The 24,912-nt window shown below is 39.7% G+C and overlaps 2 protein-coding genes across 5 annotated transcripts; one reads left to right on the top strand and one right to left on the bottom strand.

Moving 5' to 3' along the window:
- Positions 1-934: 934 nt before the first annotated feature.
- Positions 935-4,377, top strand: LOC129944172 (uncharacterized protein K02A2.6-like). Its single transcript, XM_056053406.1, has 2 exons — positions 935-1,075; positions 1,135-4,377. Exons 1-2 carry the CDS (start codon positions 935-937, stop codon positions 4,375-4,377), a joined length of 3,384 nt encoding a protein of 1,127 aa, XP_055909381.1.
- Positions 4,378-8,924: 4,547 nt separating this feature from the next.
- LOC129944840 (ubiquitin carboxyl-terminal hydrolase 16) lies at positions 8,925-23,169 on the bottom strand. 4 transcript variants are annotated; one of them, XM_056054500.1, is made up of 7 exons: positions 23,080-23,169; positions 21,916-22,377; positions 11,959-12,557; positions 11,758-11,894; positions 11,579-11,696; positions 10,819-11,510; positions 8,925-10,758 (listed from the first exon to the last, which is right to left on the bottom strand). In XM_056054500.1, exons 2-7 carry the CDS (start codon positions 22,264-22,266, stop codon positions 9,602-9,604), a joined length of 3,054 nt encoding a protein of 1,017 aa, XP_055910475.1. In that variant the 5' UTR covers positions 22,267-22,377; positions 23,080-23,169; the 3' UTR covers positions 8,925-9,601. The 4 variants fall into 4 exon arrangements, with proteins under 4 accessions (XP_055910475.1, XP_055910476.1, XP_055910477.1 ...); XM_056054501.1 differs by having other exon boundaries at positions 23,042-23,086; XM_056054502.1 differs by lacking the exon at positions 23,080-23,169 and adding an exon at positions 22,939-23,049.
- Between the last annotated feature and the right edge of the window lie 1,743 nt (positions 23,170-24,912).

Raw genomic sequence — 24,912 nt, 5'->3', positions numbered from 1 at the left:
TGTATCTAGAATTTTATAAGATATATTAATAAACGCATCTTTTGTAAAAGAGTTCATTAAAAGCATTCCTTTGTAATAAATAAAGAATTATAAATAGACTTAATTGCATACACAACAGTGGTGTCATAAGTGGAATTGAGATAAACAAATATGTCATTGTCAGAAGAAACCCTGCAATCGCTTACATCAGTCTTCTCGGAAGCAATCAAAAAAGCAGTTGTGGATGCCACACAGGCGGCGATATCTACTGCCACGAGAAACGGCACAACCTCACACCAACCTTCTCCAAAATTACCAACATTTTCTATTGGTGAGTATAGATCATCTGAATCTGAATCAGTCGGAGATTATTTTAGGCGATTCGAATGGGCACTCCAACTCAGCAAGATCCCAGCAACCGATTATCCGCAATATGCACGTGTTCATATGGGAACAGAGCTGAACAATGCCCTTAAAACGCTTTCAAGTCCACAGAATCCAGAAGTCCTTTCATACGAACAAATAAAAACAACCCTTGTAAATCATTTTGACACGACAAAGAACAAATATGCTGAAAGCATCAAATTCAGACATATTGTTCAGCAAGCTGATGAATCAGTTGCCAACTTTACGCTTCGTCTGAGGCAAGGCGCTGTGAATTGTGATTATGGTAATTTTTTGGACAGGATGTTGATAGAACAATTTCTGCATGGACTTTCTTGTCGTGAGATGTGCAACGCTATAATAATCAAACAGCCCGACACATTTGCTATTGCATATGAAGCCGCACAATCAATTGAAGCAAGTCGCAACACAGCAGTTGAGGTGAAATCAGAAATAACACCGGCAGGCGAAGCCACACACAAACTGGGATATGCCCCCCCACGGTTCAAGCGCGGCCAAAAAGAAGCATTACAACCATTTTAACAAGGACAACACCCAAATCAAACTTGTAATGGGTGTGGAGGTAGACATTTTAGGAATCAATGCAAATTTCGAGAAGCGGAGTGCCATGCTTGTGGCAAAAAGGGTCATATTGCAAGAAGGTGCCGATCGAAAACCGCACAAATTGTCGAGGTCAACGAGGAACAGCCGAGTGATTCAGATGAAATAGTACAATGTCTCAAAAATATAAACCTGGTCAACTCCATAAAGCCTACTTCCACATCAGACACCCTAAAAATCGAAGTGAAAATTGATGGCCGTGACCTCGTGATGGAGCTAGATACTGGTTCACCATGTGCCATCATTAGTGCACAGATTCTTCGCACTATTAAACCCCAGTTTTCGTTGATGAAGTCAGACAGACAGTTCGCAAGTTACACCCGCCATCGACTTAATTGCATCGGACGTATTCCAGTTAATGTAACTGTTGGCAGAAAAGTTCGTAGGTTAAATCTCTATGTGGTAGAAGGCCACTTTGACACTCTCTTTGGAAGGGAATGGATCGCTCAATTCGCCAGTGACATAAATTTTTCTAAGTTCTTTGAAACTTCAGGTCACGTCAACTCTCTCACATCAGCAACTCCTAATCTGTCAGAGGAACAACGAAATCAAATGAACTCCCTTCTCAACCAATACGAAGAGGTGTTCAGTAACATAGCTGGCAAACTAAAGGGACCTCCTGCTTCACTTCATTTTAAGCCTGACGTGTCACCAGTTTTTATGAGAGCAAGGGAAATTCCTTTGGCATTGCGGGATGCTTATGCCAAAGAGATCGACTCGAAAATTTCCTCAGGATTCTATAAAAAAGTGGAATACTCGGAATGGGCATCAACAACACATATAGTATCCAAGAAAAATGGACGTATTCGTATTACTGGGAATTACAAGCCAACACTTAATCCACGAATAATCATTGATGAACATCCAATTCCAAAAGGTGAGGATATATTTAATCAAATGAAAGATGCAAGAGTATTCTGCCACTTGGACGTCACAGATGCCTATTCACATTTACCCATTGACGAGGAGTTCAGCCATGCCATGACATTGAACACCACTACCCATGGATTAATTCGGCCAACTCGTGCTGTATACGGAGCTGCAAACATTCCGGCAATTTGGCAGCGGCGAATCGAAATGGTGTTTCAAGGCATTCGAAATGTAAGAATCTTCTTCGACGACATCCTTATTCATGCCAAAAATTTTGATGAAATGCTAGAAGTTGTCAATCTGGTCTTGGAGAGAGTAAGAGAACATGGACTTCATTTGAATCGAGAGAAATGTGTGTTTGCGACATCATGCGTAGAATTTCTGGGACATAAAATCGATGCTAATGGGATTCAAAAATCAGACAAACACACAGAAGCAGTGAAAAAAGCACCAAAACCTTCCACCTTCGAAGAACTGCAACTATTTTTGGGTAAGGCAACTTATTATAGTTCTTTTATTCCAGATCTTTCGACGAGAGATCGACCATTGAGAAACATGCTGCGGTCTGAATCGTTTAAGTGGACACAAGAAGCACACGAAGCATATATGAACATCAAAAGTATTTTAATATCGCCACAAGTCCTTATGCCTTATGACCCGTCACTTCCGCTTCTATTAGCCACTGATGCGAGTAAAACTGGACTTGGAGCCGTCCTTTCACATGTCTTAAGTAATGGACAGGAAAGGCCAATAGCATATGCGAGCCGCACCATGAGCGCAACAGAACAGCGATACCCTCAGATCGATAAGGAGGCCTTAGCTATTGTCTGGGCTGTACAAAAGTTTTTCATGTATTTATACGCTCGCCATTGGACCCTCATCACCGACCACAAGCCATTGTCTCAAATTCTGCACCCAGAAAAATCTTTACCTGTTCTCTGTATCAGCAGAATGGCAAATTATGCTGAGTTCCTGACCAACTTCAATTATGATGTCAAATTCAAAACAACCAAAGAAAACGCGAATGCTGATTACTTCTCACGAGCTTCTTTAGAAACAGATGTCAATAAAATTACCCAATCGCAACAAGTTTTTGATTCTGAAACAGAATATGACCCATTCGATAATTTCTTAGTTCATCAAATTCATCAACTGCCACTCAATGCAAAACGAATTGCTCAAGAAACTAGAAAAGATCTACATTTGGGCAAAATGTGTTCCATACTCGAATCAGGTCAATGTCTAGTCCGATCGGGTTTCAAATCGCCTGAGTCCAGCTATAGGTTAGCTGCAAATTGCCTTGTCTTTGAACACAGAGTGGTAATTCCATCAACTTTACGTGAAAAAGTTCTTGCAGATCTTCACTTAGCGCATTTGGGAATGGTGAAGATGAAAGGTTTGGCACGATCATTTGTTTTTTGGCCGGGAATTGACGCAGATATCGAACGTATGGCAAGGAATTGTAGCAACTGTACTAAAAATGCACACTTACCCCCCCAGTTTCGAGAACACCATTGGGAGTATCCAAAAGGACCGTGGGAACGAGTCCATATAGACTACGCGGGACCCGTCGCTGGAATGATGTTACTCATAGTATCTGATGCGTATAGCAAGTGGCTTGAAGTTAAAACAACTAACTCGATGACAACTGGTGCTACTATATCTATTCTCGATGAATTATTTGCTGCATATGGTGTCCCAGTAATAGTGGTGTCTGATAATGGCACAAATTTTACGTCAGCTGAATTTAAAACGTATCTACAGACAGTTGGCGTAAAATATCATAAGCTGACAGCACCGTACCATCCATCAACGAATGGACAAGCCGAGCGGAGCGTACAAACAGTAAAAAATGCACTAAGAACCATGGAAACTACTAAGACCTCACTTCAGCTAAACCTTAACAAATTCCTTCGGCAATATAGAAAAGCACCTCATACCACCACAGGCCAATCACCATCGCAGCTATTTTTGGGTCGTTCACTCCGGACTAGTCTAGATCTTCTCAGACCTGATGATATATTTACAAAAGTAACTGAAAAACAAAACTCGCAATTCAGCCCAACCTTCCGCATTCTGCAACCAGGGCAATCGGTCTTTTTCTTATCAAACAACCCTCGTATGGACAAATGGGTTCCAGGAGTTATCAGAAACCGTTTGGGAGACCTTCATTATGAAATCACGTACCTTGGCAAACGGTTTAAACGCCATATCGACCAGATCAAAGGTCATAAAGATAATTATTCAAATAATCAAGATAAAACTCATGGATCGCAATATGCAGAGCATATAGATGTTCCAGTCAACGATCGCTCTAGTCAATACATAAGACCACCACAAACGCCTACACCACATCAACAGCCATTGAGTGAAACTAGTACTGCTGTTGTAGTACCTAAGCAGCAGTCACTTACTCCACAGGAGACGCATTCACCTGGACCTGGAAGTCAATTAATAACACCCCCAGCAGCTCCACGAAGATCCACCAGACCTCGGAAGCCTCGGGTCTTATTCTCACCTTAGCCACGAAGGGTGGGAAGAAATATTGTGTATTTGCCTTAATGAAAGATCTGTATTTGTCTTGTAATGTGTATTAGACTTTAACCATCCATCTTTCTCTTTCTGATATATAGCTATCTTAAATCATCTCTTGGATGTATCTAGAATTTTATAAGATATATTAATAAACGCATCTTTTGTAAAAGAGTTCATTAAAAGCATTCCTTTGTAATAAATAAAGAATTATAAATAGACTTAATTGCATACACAACAATATACAATGGGAACAGCCACATATCGAAATTTAAGAGGAGATTATAGTTGACATAATCGTTCGACATCGCAAGCAATTGGCAAAATTGTAAAGAAATTTGAAGAGACTGAATTGGTTTCAGATGTTATAAGGTCTTACTTACTTACTTACTTACTTAAGGTGGCGCTACAGTCCTGTGTGAACTAGGGCCTCACCCAACAAACTTCTCCATCTAGCTCGGTTCCTAGCTGGATATCTCCAGTCTTCAAGTTCTCTGAGGTCACTTTCCACTTGTGGGCACCACCTGATCCGCGGTCTTCCTCTACTGCGCTGTCCTGTTTCCATTTTCATTTGTTTCCATGCGCTCTGCGTGACCCGGCCATCTTAGTCGTTGGACTTTTACCCTTCTGGCTAAGTCTACGTCGCTGTACAGCCCGTACAGATCGCCGTTCATCTTCTCCTCCACTCCCCTTCTGTTACGCCTGTCGATGGTGACGTCCTTGACTACCTCAAAGTTACGTCTGTCGATGGTGACGTTTTGACCAAGACGTCGGTGTTGTATGTCCTTTCTTGACGATGATGTACTTTGTTTTGCCCTCATTAACCGTTAAACCCATTTTTGCCGCCTCTGACTCAATACTTGAAAAAGCCCCATTGACATCACGCTGAGTTCTTCCGATTATGTCAATGTTATCAGCATATGCCAGTAATTGGATAGGCTTTTAAAAGATAGTTCCTCTAGTGTTGACGTGTGAGTTCTGCACTATTCTTTCAAGTACGATGTTAAAATAATCGCATGACAGCGCATCGCCTTGTCTAAAACCTTTTTTGACATCGTAAGGTTCTGTTAAGTTTTTCGAACCTTTATGGAGCAGCGTGAATTCTCCATGGTCATCCTGCACAAACAGACGAGTTTGGCAGGGATGCCAAAACTAGACATGGCTCTATACAGCTCGTCCCTGTAGATGCTGTCATATGCGGCCTTGAAATCGATGAAAATATGGTGGGTGTCGATTTGGTGTTCTTGAGTTATTTCCAGGATCTGCCTTAATGTGAATATTTGATCGACTGTGGACTTTCCTGGTCTAGAACCACACTGATAAGGACCTATCAGGTTGTTGACAATGGGCTTTAGACGTTCACATATTTCGGCAGAGAAGATTTTATAGGCGAGGTTCCATCCATCGGGCATGCTTTCTTCCGACCATATCTTACAGATAAGTTGGTGCATGCTCCTAACCAACTTATTCCCAGCTGCTTTAAAGAGCTCGGCATTCAAGCCATCCGCTCCAGCGGCTTTATTAGACTTCAGCTTAGATATGGCAATCTTTACTACGTCTAAGTCGGGAGGACGGGATTGTTGGCTTTCGTCGTCTATGTTGAATGGATCATCCTGCCTGACAGCGGAATTCGGTTCGTCGTCGCCGTTATACAGTCTGCAGAAGTGGTCCTTCCATATCCTCAGCATTGACTGCGGTTCCACTATGATGTTTCCACTTTCGTCTTTGCAGCCTTCAGTTCAAACTCAACAAACCAGGGGTTCCTTGTTGATGGCTGTTTGAAACCCAGCACATCAGAGGCGGCTTCTCTGATTGCATCTTAGCAATGTTGCCACTGGTTTTCAATACATTGTGTTGGCGGCATGGAACTTCGAGAGAGGTTACCTGTAACTCGGTCGGAAAAGGATTTGGCGATCTCTTGCGATTGTAGCCATTTGACGTTGTACCTTCTTCTAGCACCTCCATGTTTTGCCTTGGGTCTGGAAACCCGAAGTGCTACCTTGCTTACAACGAGGTAGTGGTCCGAGTCTATGTTAGCACCTCGGAAAGCTCGGACATCCAATATGGTCAATCTGGTTGACGGTAGATCTGGAGAAGTCCAAGTTCCTGTGTGGATGTTGACGGGTGAAAAACGCGTACTGGCTACCATGACGTTTCACCCCGCTGCAAAATCTATGAGCCTGAATCCGTTGTCGGAAGTGTTGTCGTGCAGGCTGTTCTTCCCGATGATGGCACCAAAGATGTCTTCCCTTCCTAGCTTGGCATTAAAATCGCCCAGGACAGTTTTAATATCGTAGCTAGGACACTGCTCATTATGTTTTGTCTAAGAGCTCGAAGAATATATCGTTGGTGTTGTCATCCTTCTCCTCTGTGGGGGCGTGCAAGCATATCAGACTAATGTTGCCGAATTTAGCCTTGATGCGGATGGTCATGAGGCGCTCATTGATGCACCTAGACTTCTTGCGTAAGTCTGGCTCCAATGACGAAGCCGCAACCAAATAAGCGCTGTTGGTTTTCGTGGTAGCAGTCACCATAGTAAATATCGCAGTTTTTCATCCTCTTTTTGTCCAGCCCATTCCATCGTATTTCCTGAATGGTGGTGATGTCTGCTTTGTAGCAGTCTAAGGCCTCCGCTACTTCTTCGACCGCACGTGGTCTGTTAAGGGAACTAACATTTCACCGTAATACCCGAAGTGCGTTTTCTTTAATTCGTTTGCGTTGGTTGTTAACAGTTAATCCGTCGGTATCCGAGGCTTGTTGGTGCTTCGCAACTATGATGTTTTTACGTGGCCAGGAAGTCACCCCGATGGCACAACCCATAACCAGGAGGGCCAGATCCTACGTAAAACTCCAAGGATGGGGAGCCGGATAAAACAGCCCCTTACAGGCCTGGGCTCCGAATAAGTCGAAGAAGGCCTATAAGGTGTGTAAACGCCACCGTTGATTCCATCTCGGGAATACCTCCGCTGCCATCTGGATAAGGAGAGGTGCCTTAGAGAAAACAACTCTTCCCCTCTCTCGTTTACTTGCTCCAACAACTTTCCACTGGGGCCTGATTATGAGTTTCGCCATTTTTCAATTATTGTTTTCGCTTTCGCCTTCTTCGTTTTGAATCCGACCAATTCCAATAGCTTTTTTTTTGCGGATTCACAGGCGAAAGAGTGTTTATTATTATTCAGTGTTCGATTTCGTGGATTATTTCTTTATTTTAATTTTCTTATAATTTATCCACAATAAAATATAAAATTTTAAAATTCATTCAAGGAACGATAAAAACAAGCAAAGAAATCGACATCAATTTTTGGCTCTCGTCGAGTTTATGAAAAAAAATAAGGGCATTGCAACGGGAGCACTCGACGGTCCTGAATATCGGACTAAACCAAATGAACTGTGGGACAATATTTCAAAAGTTTTAAATAGCCTAGGACACCCTCGAAAAAATTTTGAAAGCTGGAAGAAAGTATGAATACATTTTGTTCTTTTAACCATTGCTATGATTTTTTTTAGGTTTGGAAGGATTTCAAATACAACATAAGAAAAAAAACTTCGTCACAACACCAAATGCATCCGTAGAACAGGTGGTGGGCCAAATACTCAACACGCGTTTTCTCCCCTTGAAGAAGACATAATAAAGCTTCTTGATTTGAAAGCATGTGAGACTGGGATGAATGTGTCTTCATATGGGTGCCAGGAGGAAAATCGTCCCGAACAAATGGACACGAGTGCATATCACTCCAATGAGGATTCAAGTCCTAATCGAAACATTTCTAGTCAAAATGTCAAAGGTGATGAACAACCAGAATACTCCGGATCTCAGAACCTCAAGCAATCTCGGAATTGTGAAACATTCGTGCATTCGACACTAATTTCAAAACCTTTGTTGCAACTACAACTGCACCGCAATGAATACTTGCAAAATCAAACACAAGCATTTTCTGAAGCACAGCAATCGCAGTGTTTTGAAACATTCGTGGATTCGACAGCAATTTCACAACCTTTTTCAAAAACATCTGCAACAACAGCCAAGAATAAAATAAAATATACACCATAATTGATTCCATTTTTTAATTTTAATATTATTTATTAAATAAATCAACGCAAATTTCACAGATTTCGATTCGCCGCGAGTTCGTTAATAAGGAAATACGAAGCGAGTCGAATTTGAAAGGTCGAATTGAAAACGATCCGCCGCGAACCTCATAATCAGGCCCCTGGGGTTGGAACCCAATCTCCAGTTGAGGTACTAAGCACCCGATGTTCACCGCGGGCAGGTGAGAGTAAGAGTTGATAGACAGAGGTTGGTTTTGAGAAAGACCTGTGACGCTTGTGTCCTCTTAAATACACATGTCTACCATATAAACATTTAAAGGGTACTAATAACCCCTTGAGTGCCTGTAAATTATAAAAACAAAAGAAACTTTATAGAAAGAAATATTAAGCAGGTTATTTTGCGTTTGGATTGTGTTAGGTAGCCAAAAAGTTTCCTACATTAGAAAAGTTTGTAATGATTTTGTGCTTTTAATAAAAACTATTTGAAATTGTGTTTTTTTTAAATTTTTATTTTTCTTCATAAAATTAATAATTTACATTGTAGAGATAATAAATCTTCAAACTAGCTTTTGTATATAATTTGCTTATTTTTTGTTTTGTTTTAAATTATTTTCTCTACTTCTTTTCATTTTTGTTTGCTTCGTTTTTCATTAATTCTGTTATTTTATTTATTTATTTATTTTTAATCTCTTCAATGATTTTTATTTTTTAGGATAATCTTATTTAATTTTTGTTTTAAATATGTATAATAATTTTGTTTGTTTTTTTTTGTTTTATTGTAATAAAATCCGAACTCTAGTCGCACGTCAAAAGACTTTTTGTTTTATATAATTTATATTTTTATAGGATGTAAAATGCAATGCAAAATAATAATTAAAAAAGATAGAATTACTAATAAATTGTACAATTATTAAAAAAAAAATGTAAATAATTCTGCTTACAACAAAACACAAACACAATAATAGGCAGAAAAAGAAGTAAAGAGGGAAATGCAGGAGGAGAGTATTTGAAGCGGTCAAAATATTATAATGAACAACAAACACGTCAAGAAGAACAAATTTCATAGGTTTTATAGTTTTATAGGTTTTCGTTCTTTGTTTTCTGTTTGGTCGTTTTTAAAAACGCTCCTCTAGGCTAGGATTGAGTGATTCTGAGAAAAGGAGTTTTAGTATATTCGCTCGTAGAACAGAAGATACGCCTGCGCTGTGAGCACTTGCTGTTCAGTTGCTTCCTGGACTCGGCTATCGGACACGTAGTACCATTTGCCAGGTGGCGGTGTAATATTTGGCTCCTCACACGGTGAGGGCTCGGGCTCCTCGTCGTTCTCAACCTCGGGCTCGGAAGAACTGCAACTGGTGGAGAAGTCATCGCTGTCGTTGGCTTTCATGCGGAGATCACGAGCCTTCTCCTTGGCCAGCAACTCCTCGAGTTTCTCAAGCTGTTCGTCGGCCTGATCCAGCTCGGCCTTGCTGCCCTGAGGGATAAACTTCCACCGCCTATCGTCGGGCTTGAGCTGCGGGCGTACTTTGACGTAGGCGGTATAGTGACCACCGTACATACCTCCAGAGTGCTCGACTATGCCGTACAACGCATACACGAGCTTCTTTTGCTTCCTATCAATATTTGGCAAGTTCTTCACTTTGGAGCCACAGAATGGGGCAATATCCAACACCATTGGGAACTCCACATGCCGGGTCAACTTACTGAAGATACAACGCTGTCCGATTTGGAATCGCTTGAGATGTAAGATGAGCACCGCGGGTGGACTGGATATCAAAAATTGTTTAGTAGCATTGGTGTAGATTGTCTTGCCGCCCTCACCGTTGATGCGCTTTGTACAGTTGTCACAGCCCACCTTATTGTTGCCAGTCATAAGTTCGACGGCTGTAAAATTATTGAGGCACGATTGTACTGAGCACTCGCCATCGTCGCATTGGTAGCGCGGCGCAATCGTTGTGCTCCAATCTGAGTAGCTTTGGGTGCGAACGCGTTTCGCTTTTGCTCGTTTCGAGGCAGCAGCCTGGGCGGTAGCTTCTGAGGTAAGATGGAGTTTGTCCATTTCGTTGGAAAGCGAATCGTTGATTTCACCATTTACCATCGGCGGCTGAGATGGTGTTGCCATGCTGGTGGTGCTGAGAGACAATTGGCGGACTAGGCTGGCTCCCTTCTCGCTGATACCAACTTCTATCAACTTATTATTGCTGACACTCACGACAACGCCATCGCCGCCAACTGCAACGCCATCACCATTACCGCCCTTAGCCAAGAAACGATCTTGAACGCTCACGCTAGCGTTGGCAGGGCTTGTGGCAATACCTGAGTCTGAAATCGATAAGAAAATAAAGTTCAGGAATTTTACACAATCTAATTTAGGCTACTCACCATTTTCATCATCATCGAGGGAATCTTTATTTGGATTTTCTGGAGAATCTCCACGTTTCTCTGGTACGAGAGGACTTGGCAGCTCGTTGCTGTTGTTGCCATTCGGGTCGCAGGTTGACACATAATTTGACGGCACTGCCGTTGTTGTTGCTACTGCTGCTCCTGAAGCTGCTGTTGTTGTGGTTGTTGTTACTTTCGATGTTGTTGCCGTACCAGAAGTTGTATCATCATTGAGGTTATCTTCCACATCGGCATCGGACTGCTCTGACCCGGATGAATTGGTCTCCATGGAGTAGGCAGAGTTGAGCTGTTGCTGTTGTTTCTTTTGCTGATACTTTTGACTACGTTTGGCTTTGCTTTCTTTTTTCAACTGATGCTTGGAATGACCCTGTGGCACATTTTCTGGACTATTTTTGCGTCGCTTAGGCGGCTGTGGTTTCTCCACACTGACTGGCAGAGACATATCAAGAAAATTCTCATGCCTCGACGAGGTATGGACGCAATCCTGGCATCGGAGTGTTGAAACTAAAAATCCTCGGAATACTTGTTCGGGGCGAAGAATTCGATCGCCCGCCTGTTGGCCATAAATTTTGCATTTCTTCTTCATATCCTCGCTGACATTGTTGGTGTCTTGATCGTAGTAGCCAATGTTTTGGAGGATTACTTTTTGGTACCGTTTCAAGTCATCAGATCTTAAAAAAAGATAAGATAAGAAAAGTTAAAACTACATTAAGAAAAGAGGAGAAGGATATATTCTTACCTGACGCTCTCGAGTAAATGACGAAGAAGCTCATGGGAGTCGTGCTGATCTCCACCACAGAATTGTGGGCATTTGGCGCAAAGTTTATCAAACAATTTGCAGGGATTAAATACACCTCCTAAGCAGGCAACAATTATTTCAAATACATTTCAAAACGTGTAAAAGTTTTCTAAGCTTACCTCCGGATTGTAATTCCTCTAAGGTTTGTGCCAAGGCACTAGTCAGACCTCCCCACGAATTGAGTGTTCCTTTGATGGGTGGCAATTCCACATCTTCGTCCTTATTGAACTTAAAAGATCCTCCAGGTAGAATAAATCTAAAAATAAATTCAATAAAACTCAATTTCTTAGCCAAAAAATAACAAGCTAAAGCATTCTAACTCTTCTCCAGGTTCAGAAGATTCTTTAAGGACATCCAAAAGAAATGGTGTCTGGGCCAAACATTGCATAACGGCATTAAAGAAGCACGTATTTCCCAAATTAGTCAATCCTCTTACTCGAGGTAACTGCAATTGTTGTGGATTTTTTTGTGATGAATAATCTGTTGTTGTTGTTGTTGTTGTTGTTAATGATGTCGGAGGTCTGTACATGGTCTGATCGTTGCCCATGTGACCTTGAACTCTTTTTGCCATACCAGGAATTGGTGGTGGCGGCGGAGGTGGTGATGGCCCATAAACGACTCCGTTATTGTTTTCGGTTGTGTTTGCAGTTGTTTGTTGCTGCTGATCCATTGGTAGCAGAGGTCTTATGTGTTCTAAGGTAGCTGCAATTTTTCCTTGAATGGCGTCAATAGAATTCTCACTGCCATGCAGTGGAATAGCTGGAGCTGGTGGTGGTTTTTGTTGTAATTTCTTAACCAATTCCACGCATTCTTGTAGACTTTTACACGTAGACGCACTGACTTCTTCGTCACATGAATAGCACCAAATCTCGTAGGTTGTTGTATTCATTGCCATCGAATGGAAATATGTATGTGGAGTCTGAAAAAAGAATAAGTAAGAATATTTAAGTTACTGGAACTTTAATTTAAGCAGAATTTCAACAGCCATTTACTGAAGAAGTATTGACATGTTTTTAAATACTTTTTGACAAGCAAATAGAACATTAAATGCTTGACTTCTATAAATCGGACCTAAAACTGATTGGAAACCTTGATTTTTAAAATCTCTTGAAATATACTATAGTTGATAGGGACCGAGCTAGATGGAGAAGTTTGTAGGATGAGGCCTTAGTTCAGACAGGACTGTAGCGCCACCTTAAGTAAGTAAGAAAGCAATATTCTAACGACATCAAAATAAATCTGCTTTATTTTTACATTCGATATCATGGTTTAATTTATTTGCAAATGTTGATACTATTGATTGCAGAAGCTTACTTGCAAGGAAATTTACATTAAGTCGAATTCGAAATACAGGGACATTCAGCTAATCTATGCAAAACAGAAGAAATCAAGTTGTGGCATAGGCGTTTGGGTCATGTTGGACAAGAAGCCTTCACAAAAATTGCAAGGGAAAACATGATAAAGGGACTCAAATGACTTCATTGGATGACATTGGTTTTTGCGATGTCTGCATAGGTAAACAGTGTCGTGATCCGTTCAAAGGTGTTCGGTAAAGAGCAACAAGAGTTCTAAAAAGAATTTATTCTGATGTTTGCGGTCCCATTGATGTAGCTGCTTGGGATGGTTCAAGATACTTCGTGTCTTTCATTGTTGATTTCACACATTTTGCTATGATTTATGCACTGAAGGAATATGAAGCTATGACAAGATCGATGTTTGGAAAATCCATATCGAAGCTTACTGTAGGCCAAGGACGAGAGTATTGTTCAAGGGAACAAAAGTTATGGTACAAAAACATGTTAAATTTGACGAAACTGACTTTCCGTTCAAGTATAAAATATCAACTAAGAACAAAAATAAAAATGGATTGGCGCCCCTTCGCAAAATTACAACAGTGATCTTCAAGGCGAGACTACTGTAAGGCGCAGCGAACGGGAGCGCCGACCTCCAAGTAAGTTTGATGATTATTACATGAGTTATAGAGCAACTTCTGCGGATGAATTTTTAACAGGTATTCCGAATTCTCTTGATGAAATCAATTCTTGCTCTCATGCTGCAAAATGGTATAAGGCTGTTGAAGACGAATTCTCTTCAATGAACGAAAACAAAGTTTGGAAAGTGGTCAGAAAACAGAAGAATGCGAAGATTTTGAAACCGAAGTGGATCTTCCAAATTAAAGTAAACGAGAACGGTGAGCCGACAAGATATTAGGCCAGACTCGTAGTGAAGCAATATTTACAAAAGGGTGGAATTGATTATGACGAAACCTACTCACCCGTTGCGAAATTGACAACCATACGAATTTTGTTAGCTGTTGGACTGTACAAAAACCTGATATTCCACCAATTAGATGTAAAGACTGCATTTTTACATGGTGAGTTGAAGGAAGTACTTTATATGGCTGTTCCAGAAGGGGTTTCCGAAGCAGATGGAAATGTTTGTCGCATACTTAAATCCATCTACGGCTTAAAGCAAGCACCCCGATGTTGGAACAAAAAGTTTAACGATTTTCATCTTCAATTGGGATTTAAAAGATCTAATCACGACTATTGTTTGTACACCAATGTGGGACAAGAAAAAGATGACTTCATCATACTTATTCTGTATGTTGATGATTTACTAATTGCTGGAAAAAGCTTAAGACAAATAGAGCAATTAAAGACAAATTTGGAAAAGACATTCAAGATGTCAGACTGCGGGAATCTTAAATATTTTCTTGGAATTCAGATTGATGTTCATGAAAACGGAATACATTTATCGCAAGTATCCAGCATTGATAAAGTTTTAAGCAAGTTTAGAATGGAAGAATGTAATCCTACTAGAACCCTGATGGAAAAAGGACTACAACTTAAAAAGACAATAACTGAAATTACACTTAACAAGCCCTACAGAGAATTGCTTAGAAGCTTAATGTATATTATGATGTGGGTTAGACCGGATATATGTTTTCCAGTTGGATACATAGGAAGATACCAACAAAACCCATCAGAAATTCATTGGCAAGCTCTCAAACGAATTGTGAGATTTTTAAAAGGGACTAAAAATAAAAAAAAAACTTGTTTTCGAAGTAAGTAGTCCTAATTCTTTGATTGGATATGCTGATGCTGACTGGGGAAGTGATGTAGTTGATAGAAAATCAGTATCTGGATATACGTTTAAAGTTTATGGATGTACTGTGTCATGGTCTAGCAAAAAGCAAACTACTGTTGCGACTTCTTCAAGTGAAGCAGAGTATATAACCCTTAGTGCTGCTACATCTAGCCATTTGGATCCGAGACATATTACAAGACCTTAAGCAAATTAATACGGAACCTGCAATAATTTACGAAGACAATAAGGGATGTATGATGTATTGGAATGGCTACAAATTTAGAGAGCAAACGGTCTAAGCATATAGATATAAAACACCACTTTATTCGAGATCACATTCAAAATGGACTGATTGAAATCAAGTCTATTGGAACAAAGGATCAACTGGCAGACGTTCTTACAAAATCCCTTGATTCAACACGTTTTCAAGATTTATATTTAAGACTTGGTTTAAACGACAGTAGATGAAGCAAAGATAATCAAGACAATATTCAAGCCATTAATGAATCACCAATGAATTCATACAAAATGACAGGACCATGCTGGCAGCATAAACGGTTAATATTTTATTAGAAATGGGGAGGGCTCTGCTGTTACAGTGAAAACTACGAGATCAGTTTAAATTTTTACCTTTAGGCAGGTGATTTTAAGGAGAGGAAAGAGGGCCGTTTTGATGCCATATACTCGTTAAACCTTTGGAGTGCGAAATTCATAACAGTGACGCTAGAGCCATTTCGTCGTGCTCAGGTCGTTGATTTTCATTTCGGAAGTTTCTTTACCATCATTAATTAATTAACTTTCGAAAGTTGAAATTCTGGAACACTAGACATTTACAGAGAAAGTGAACACCAGTCACAATCACACAAATAGTATGCGACTTCACTTCTCTAGAAGATGGCAAATTACCCTTTTTTGCTAAGACCTTAAAAAAATTGCAGGGATGGAGGGGACCTACAGTTTATATGCCGAATCCGAGAGGCTAATTTGAGAAAGCACTTTTTCATGACAAGAATTACCTTGAATTTGTCAATTCCTCGCAAGAGGCAGTACCAGTGGATAAAACTTTAGGTGGCACAGGCAGGGATCGAACCCAAGACTCCTCGCATGACATCCTAACGCACTAACCATCATGCCACGGGTACTACCAGCCCAAACCTCCAGCTTGGTCTTTTTCTCCGTCGGAAGCGAGCTTGAAGGTCTTTTCTTGGGTAGCCAGAAGATTATCAATAACCTTTTGATAATTTATTTTTTATTTAGCGTTCTTCTCATGAATTGCTCCAGCCGTTCATTCTTTGCAATTTTTTTCATTTTTCTTGGAACATCGGAAATTCTAGTGATGTGCATACTCCCCGTTACAGTCTGCTGGCTGGAGGCTAGCTGACATCCTCAAAGTCGGCGTGTGGTCTCAAGTCAGAATGGCAGTAACTTCCATGGGGGGAAAGCCGAACATAAAGTAGGTCGGAAAATAAGTCCAGAAAATAAAACGGACTCTGTTTGTTACCAGTCTTTTATGAAAGTTTTTATTGATTGATTGATGATAGTCAACATCCGTTTTTTAAACGTTCTTCTTCCCTGGCTCAGAAATTTTACATTTTGTACACACACAAAAAAACACTTTTGTGCGCCGAATCCCTCTCGGAATCATATTATTATTTGGGACATTTACAGAGGTGTCTAGTAGTCAGAAACAATTATTGATAATTATTGCTCCTTTATAATGGAAAACGACGGTCTTAAAACCGCCTATTAAAAAAAGCATTTTTTAGTGATACATATTATGGGTGTGGTCTGGAAGGTCAAATAGAATGAAGTCTCATAGAATATGGCTACCAAACTTTTGTACAATATAAAAAAACTGGCCTTATTTGGTTCTATAAAAATTCGATATCGATATCTTAGGAGTGTTGAAAGTCAGTTTCAATTTCAATAGTTGTTATCCAGACCAATGAACACATTGTAATGAACTACAACAAAGCAATTGTCTTGCCTGGATCGCCTCACCTAACGATGGAGAAAGCTACCATTGACTCTGGAACGCCTTTAAGAGCCACGCAGACGAAATCAGCAAGCTATATTCAGTCCCTTTATCCAGATTTAGCAGGTGGTACAAAATCTGGCTCAGCAGATTAAGAAAGTTCATGAAGGCATTTTGATTTTTCGTAAGATCTCTTATTTATCCTAAAGAAACTATTTTAACTTTAAGTTTGACATTAACTTTAGATTTAATCAACTGAGGAGTTTTACATGAAATGAAGAAAGTGCATCTAAAATGTATGGTTAGGTTAAAGTGGCTGTCCAAGAAGGAAACGGACACACTTAGGGCCATTGTGATACCACACGAATATTCCTAACCTCAATGGAACCAGTTTGAGTCCCTTACGAAACGTGAGAGGCTGATTATGCTGATATGATTTTGATCATTTAAGAAGAATTCTTGCGTTTTTGAGCCAGAGCAGGGCATGTACATAGTAGATGAAGAACTGTTCCCTCCTGTTCCTCGTCCATTAGGCTTTTTGAGAATACGCCTAGTCGCGTGGCTTGCTTTTCTATTAGACAGTGACCGGTTATGAAACCTATTATTAGGCTTATATGCATTCTGCTTAGAGATAGCAAGCACCTTGATCGTTTTAAATCCAGTGTTGGCCAGATGTTTTTTGTGACCTGACACGTGGTGATGTTGTTCCATCTGGTGTTTGCCTTCTTCATAGCGTCTTGCATTAGCAACAGTTTACAAGTAGCGATTGGTATGCCAGTATGTGCCAAACGTGGTAGTATGGGTTGCACTGTACCGTTCCTGGCGAATTCATCTGCCTTACAGTTACCTGGAATGTCTCTATGGCCCGGCATCCAACAAAGGTGAATATTAAACTGTTGTGCCATCTCCATTAGCTAGAGATCGACAGCTATGGACTGTTATAGAGTTTGTAGAGACAGAGTCCAGGGATATGATAGCAGCCTGACTATCTGAGAAAATATGGATATCAGATGTTGATATCACGTTTTCTTTAAGCCAGGACAAGACTCCTTTTATCGCCAAAAGTTGGTAAGGCGGAATGAGAAACTTAATTTCAATCATTCAGAGTACACACCTCCATCAACCACTTCTTTTGTTTTTGAACCACCTCATCATCCTATCCTGCCAGAAAGATCTGGAAGGTATAGAAATCTCGAAATTTCTGTCGAATTGCAGTTGGGGGATGGTGTAGTCTGTGTGCTTTGTAATTGATTCTAAATACCTAAGAATTACGGAGTGGCCAATGTTGTTGTCAGTCCACTGCGACGAAGCTTTGAGGCGAATAGCTGAGCTTGCAGCTATTTGTTTGCTAAATATGTCAAGAGGTGTTAGGTAGGGTAAGGTGTCCAGTGCCGCAGACAGGGTCGTTCGAAGCGATCCGCTTATACATAGGCAAGCTGAACGTTGGACTTTATTTAACTTATCCCTGTTTATACCATTCTCTAAAGCAGTCCACCATACTGCCACACCGTACATTAAAATCGGTCTGATTACCGATGTGTATAGCCAATACGTGATTCTCGGTTGTAGGCCCAATTTATTACCAATAGCTTTTTGCAAGAAAAGAGAGCTACAGTAGCTTTTTTGACTCTTTTCTGTACGTTGCGTTTCCAATTTAGTTTTTTTATCTAAGAAAAGTCCCAGTTATTTAGCCTCGTCTGAGAATTTCAATTGGATTTCTTTAATATAGGGAAGGTTGACAAATGAAATCTTGTATCTCCTCGAAAATAAGACCAAATCGGTTTTGTGTGGGTTAACACCCAGTCCACACCGACAGCCCAAAGTATTAGTCTGTCTAAGGCATTTTGTAAGAGTTCTTTAAACGTGTTAAGATGCTTTCCTGAAACTACTATAGCAACGTCGTCCGCATAGGCTATCACTCTGAAACCCTTCGCATCCAGACTAGTTAGGATTCCATTAACCACTAGGTTCCAGAGGAGAGGGGATAGAACACCACCTTGCGGTGTCCCTCTACTAACGAATCGTCTGCCAGAAGAGTTGCCCATTTTTGAGTTGATTATTCTGCTAGTCAGCATTAAATGAATTAACTCCCGAAGCGAACTCTCTACATTTAGAGATGTTAGTACAGATGTGATTGCACCTTGGTTGTCAAGGAAAGCAACCATAGTGAACTCTTTATAATGGAGGGAATATTTGACGGTGCGTACTAAGGTGTGTAACGTTGTTTTTAACGATTAACCTTTACAGTAGGCATGTTGAAACGAAGACAGAAGTCTTGTATCAATACTTGCCCTTAAATGGATACCAATCAATATTTCCAAGGTCTTAAGAAGGAATGATAGACTTATAGGTCGTAGATCTTAAGGATTGACTTACGAACATTTACCTGCTTTGGGTATAAAAACAACAAAAATCTAAAATGTATGGAACTGATTTATTTTTACTCTGGAAATGTTTTGTGAAGTTTTGTGGTAACAAACTTTTGGTACAACGTCGGAATTACAAAAAAAAACTTGTTTTCACAAACTTTGGAGGTAATTGATGGGGGGAAAGCTAAAAGTGAGACTCCTGGCACTTATACTTTTGTGATCACATTTTCAAGAAATTAACTCCAAAAAAATCTTAGAAAAAACCTGCTAGGCTTTAGGGTATCTCATATCAAAGCACAAACCCTCAAAAGAACTACACTCACCAATTTTGGCTATACAGAAACCCGTGGCGTCATAGTTAGTGCAAAGGACTGTCGTGCCAGAGGTCTTGGGTTTGATCCCTGCCTGGAGGATTGACAAATCCTAAAAAAGTAATTCTTGTCATGAAAAGTGCTTTCTTAAATAATTCGTTCTGATTCGGTTTAAAAACTGCAGGTCCCCCCCATTCCTGACAATGTTACTAGCAAACAGGATTGGTTGAAAGTTGCAAGTCACTAGGCCCTAGTTCTCAACGGAATGTTGCGCCACTTAATTTAATTTAATTTAAAAACTCCCAAAACTTTTTTAAAGATGGAGAGATAGCATTGATCAGCTTACTAAAAGCTTTATGGTCCATCAAAAAAGTAAGATGGAAAGATTAGGTAACCGAGCCTCGAGTCGATAATGATGACTTGTATTATTTAAAGGCTATGAACGATATTACTTATATTTTTTGACCTGAAATTACCCTAAAGATTTAACTTAATTATATGGAGCTTTAAAAGGTCCTGATAAGATTTTAATATCAAAGGATTAATGGAATTAATAAAGGCAAATCAGAATGGCAACCGTTATCGCGCCATAGGTACTCGGTGAGCTCTTATCTCACCAAGACGGTGGAGACACAAGCCCTACAGACCGTCCGTTAAACAATGATCTTGTTAATGAATCATTTTTGTGAGCACTCGATTTGACGTTTTGCTTCGACCTTCGATGTAACACTTTTGTATTATTTTCTTGTGAGATATGTAAATATGTTGTCGGGCTGCAAGTACAGCAGGGCTTTAACTCCTCCTGGAGCGTAGGGCAGCATCAAGTTCCTTCCACCTATCCCGATTCACCACAACTGACCTCAGCTGCGGCCACGATTGAATACCTTGAGACCGAGCCTCCTTTATAACAGATGACCTCCAAGTTGTCTTTGGTCTTCCAACTCGTCCATTCCATTGGACCGATTGTTTTGCTATATTGTCGTCCGGTTTCCTCAGTGTATGGCCTAACCAACGCCATTTCCGTTGCATGATGTCTACGTCCAATTTTTTCTGTCCGGCCCTATTACACAGCTCAACGTTGGAAATGGTTTGCGGCCACCGGATCTTCAGAATAGAGCGCAGACAAAGGCTAACGAAAGCTTGTAGTCTGCTAGAGATGTTGGCAGAGCATTTCCATGTTTCAGAAGCATATAACAGCCCTGATTTGACGTTGGATTCGAAGAGTTTCAACTTGGTGCGTAGCGATATTTTGCTAGTGTTCCACACAGAAGAAAGGATTCCAAATGCACTACGGGCTTTGTTTATTCTACTGTTAACATCCAGGTCCGTTCTGCCATCAAGAGCTATAAAACTTCCCAAACAATTAAACTGCTCGACCTCCTGTATTGTCCCCTGCCTTAGAATAACTTGTGTGCTTTGGCCCATGGTCATTACTTTGGTCTTATTTGTGTTAATCCTTAAGCCAGCCACCTCTCCATTTAATTTCAGTGAATGACACATCTCATTTAAGCCTGCCGTGTTGTTAGCCATCAGACATATATCGTCAGCATTATCTATGTGGTTAAGCTTGTCAAATAGACTTAATTGGATACCGTGTCTTTCATTTGTACCCATCGTGGCAGTCATCACATCGTCAATCGCCAGCAAAATAAGAATTGGTGACAAGACATCTCCTTGTCTCACTCCTTGACGCACATCGAAGTAGTCGGAAAGCTGTCCATTGTGCAACATAAAACATCTTACGTTGTTCTACGATTCTTTAATAACAGCGACAATTTTCTCAGGGATTCCTCGCGCAATAAGCGATCTCCAGATGCATTCACAATTGACCCGATCAAACGCTTTCTCAAAATCTACAAACATTAGGTACAACGGTGATTGGTACTCAGATGATTGTTCGAGTATGATTCGCAAGGTGTTGATGTGGTCGACGCACGAGATCGGCCACTGCCAAACCCCGCTTGGTGCTTATTGAGGGTAGACTCGATACTGGACTTAATCCTCTTGAGAATAATTGTTGCGATTAACTTCGTAAAAACGGACAGAACTGTGATACCGCGCCAGTTATTACAGTTTTTGAGATTTCATATCTTTGGTAATTTTACAATAACTCCATCCTTCCAGTCCCTTGGGTAGTGGAGTTTAAGCAAAATACGGGAAGCTTTTAGGAATTCTGCGGGAATGCCATCAAGTTTAGCTGCTTTGTATTTCTTTAGAAGATGTATTGCATTACTTATCATATAATGTAAGCGATCAGGTCTTCAGGAAAAAGCCAACTACGATTATAGCTTTTACAGCCAACATTACTCGTGTTATTTAAAAAATTCGTTTTTGTTTTATTTTACATTTTAAAACAAACCTAAATTCAGGACATTGATTACATTTTATTATGTACACTTGCTTTTAATTACCCTAAAATAATTTTTTGTAAGAGCCCGAAAATTCCTTTTTAAACTCAAAAAAAAACAATCATTAAATCTTCATAAATACAATTTAAACTTAAATCTATGAAAATATTAACATGCAACTCACTTCGTAATGTTTAAGGGCGTGCTGATTCTTCAACCTTCCGCACAATTGTTTGCCACACTTGAGACACAGCCACAATGTTTTATCATATTCAAACGATTCACTTCCTTCGTCCTCGCTTGCTGGTGGTGTTGTTGGTTGTGTCTTGCTGGCCTTTGCACATTCCGAGCAAGTTTCACTAACAATTCCAATCACCTTCAAGTTCTTACGCAGAGAATTCGGATCGACGGACTTCTTGATGTGTTTACAATCACGCGAGGATCCAGTCCCCGAGCCATTTGGTGGCTTCTCGTCATACGACTCAGTCGAGTAGCCTTCGCCACCATGTGGAGCAGATTGATGCTTCTTCTTCATTTCAATTCAGCCTGCAAATTCAACTTCAAATGCAACTTTTCTTCTTCCTCGGTCCAGTTTTCAGAGAGAGAGAGAGTAAAGGGGGGCTCTTATCAGTTGGGATTACATTTACTTGAAATTGAAATAGAAATAAAGAAAAGCTGAACAAAGCTGAACATAAGAAAAAATATATACAAATAAAAAACAATAAAAACAAAGAAACAAAAAGAACAAAAAACCTAATCCCACTTTTTGCGGGTAAGAATTCGGATTCCGTCGTCGCGTCGTCGGCTCGGGTCAGGTCCGAAACAACTCGACTATATTCTTCTTACATAAATACAATTTTTGTTAAGCAGAAGAAAAAAAATTAATGCAGCAAAATTATAAAATGAAATAAAAGAGAAAACCTTAAAGGTAACATAATGAGGTTAAGTTCACACACGTCTCTATGTACTGAAGCAGAAGCAGTAGCAGCACCAGTAGCAGAAGCAATATCAAACCCAACCAAAAGGTTGTGCTGGCTGAGCTATTGCTGTGCTAAGTGCTGACTGCTGGTGCTGCAATGCAGGTATTCAAGTCAAGTTGTCGTTTTCGTTTCGTCGTCGTCGTCGTCGAGAGTCAAGGAGGAACCTTGAATTTTTCAATCAATTTCTTGATGTGAACAATTTTTCTATTCTTGATGCTTCACTTTACCAATAAATAATTGACGTTTGCAACGCAAATTGAAGGCAATTCAATTAGAGGTTAATTTGTTTAATAATATAAATAGGAAATTAATATATTTAACATTTTCTACCATGGAAAAAACGTGAATTTAAAAATCACTCTTTGTACCTTTTTTGTTTCTTTTTCTGGTGTGTGGTGTGTGAAGAAAAAAATCAAAAAAGTGACAAGAGTATTTTGAGAGGGTAAGTGAGTGGTTTTGGCAGCACTGTTAGCGATTAAAGTGACATCTTTGCTTGAGATGGGACAACTATTTAACTTAGACCCTAGATGGGCCATAAATTCGATTGGAAATCAGATTTAACTTACAAATCAATATGATTTATATAAATTTTGTAAATTGTCTTTAAATTAAAGCAGAGGTTACTCATTGCAACGAGAAATTGGTAGAAAAGTTGATAGCCCTATCGATTTCATCACATCAATGTATGAAGAGTATTAACGATCCGATGTAACAGGGTAAGTATCGTTCTAACATTTTCCTTGCATCGCAACGACAAAATATTCTGAAATTCAGCGGACAATTTTGTATTTTACTCTTCCCTTTCTTGAACAGAAAAATAAAATAATGTAAATTTTCCAAATATATTTGACAGCTTAACAAATGTCATACAGTGACATCTGTTAATTTTTTCTAAAAATTGCACAAAAAAGCTTAGAAAGAGGGATTGCCCTGTAAAAAGGAAATGAATACAGACTTTTGTATGATTTCGGAATTAATTCAAAAAGTAGGACATTTCAGGTTTATAAACAAATTTCTTCAATTAAAATTTGTTAGAATAAATTATTTATTATAGCCACAGCACGAATATTTTATAAAAAAAAGGTGTCTGTAGCAGAAGTCACTTTTAGACGTCAGCTGGCAACTTATCAGGTGAAAAATGAGAGATTTAAAACTTCTTTTTCAAAGGCCAATGCGAAAAACAACTGGCACCGAAGGACACAGTATGTAAAGTTAAAATTACGATACAGATATCTCTTTAAACAACACAAATTCCTTGAATCTGAAATGACAGACTTCTGGATTGTTCCATGAGTAAATTTAGATCTCCGTCAAAAATTAATATTTTTTATCGTACATGCAACTAGTGGAATTGTTTTTTTTTTATTGTTGTCATTTATTGGTGCAACTTAGTGTACGTGTAAGCGGGCGCGGTAGAGCTGTCAAACTTCCAGCTAAACTTTTTTATTATTAGGGCATAGAGGGGTTAGTCTGCCGAAAAATCCAGATCTGCAGATTTGATTTGAAACATTGGAAAATTCTGTTTTGACAGATTGTCCCTAGATCAGTGTATCTGTCCTAACTGCAGCACGATTGTGACTTTGAAATTATTTGACTTATAACGAAATGATACTCCGTTACACATTTAAAACTGCAGCTTATGGCTGAATCAGCTTCGGCTTCACCTGACGTTTACGAGTTCAGCAATAGGAATTCAGTGCATGCTATCACAATGGAGCTTCGACCTCACGTTTCGTTTGACAATCGAAAGGAAAAGAACGTAATGTGATTCCAAACGGAAGCTCTAGTTCAATTATCTGAACATTTGCTTTGTCTGACAGCTCAACAGCTTTAAAAAAATGTCAACAAGCAAAATATATGATCTTTGGAGGGATGAAATAATAGAAATGTCATTCAAAGCAACTTTGAAGCAGGCCCGTAACGCAAACGAAGTCGAAGCTGAAGCGTGTTTGTGATTCATCCATTACCGCTAAGCTAAACTGTCCCACATTATTTTAAATTAAACCCTCATGAGTGGAACCTATTTGTGTTCACGTTTTGTCACTTTTGCGGAACCATAAAAATCGGTGTTAAGCGCTTGTGGAATTGGACACAAAAAACTGTTTAAAACAATGTGGAACATTAGCCCTAAAAATCTATTCTACACCTTATTTGTGATATTTACGAACTTATCATATGTTTTTATTTTTCAAATTTCTAAA

This window comes from Eupeodes corollae, chromosome 2 (genome assembly GCF_945859685.1).
Source record: "Eupeodes corollae chromosome 2, idEupCoro1.1, whole genome shotgun sequence".
NCBI classification, from domain to species: domain Eukaryota; kingdom Metazoa; phylum Arthropoda; class Insecta; order Diptera; family Syrphidae; genus Eupeodes; species Eupeodes corollae.
This window is presented reverse-complemented; position numbering and strand designations above follow the sequence as displayed.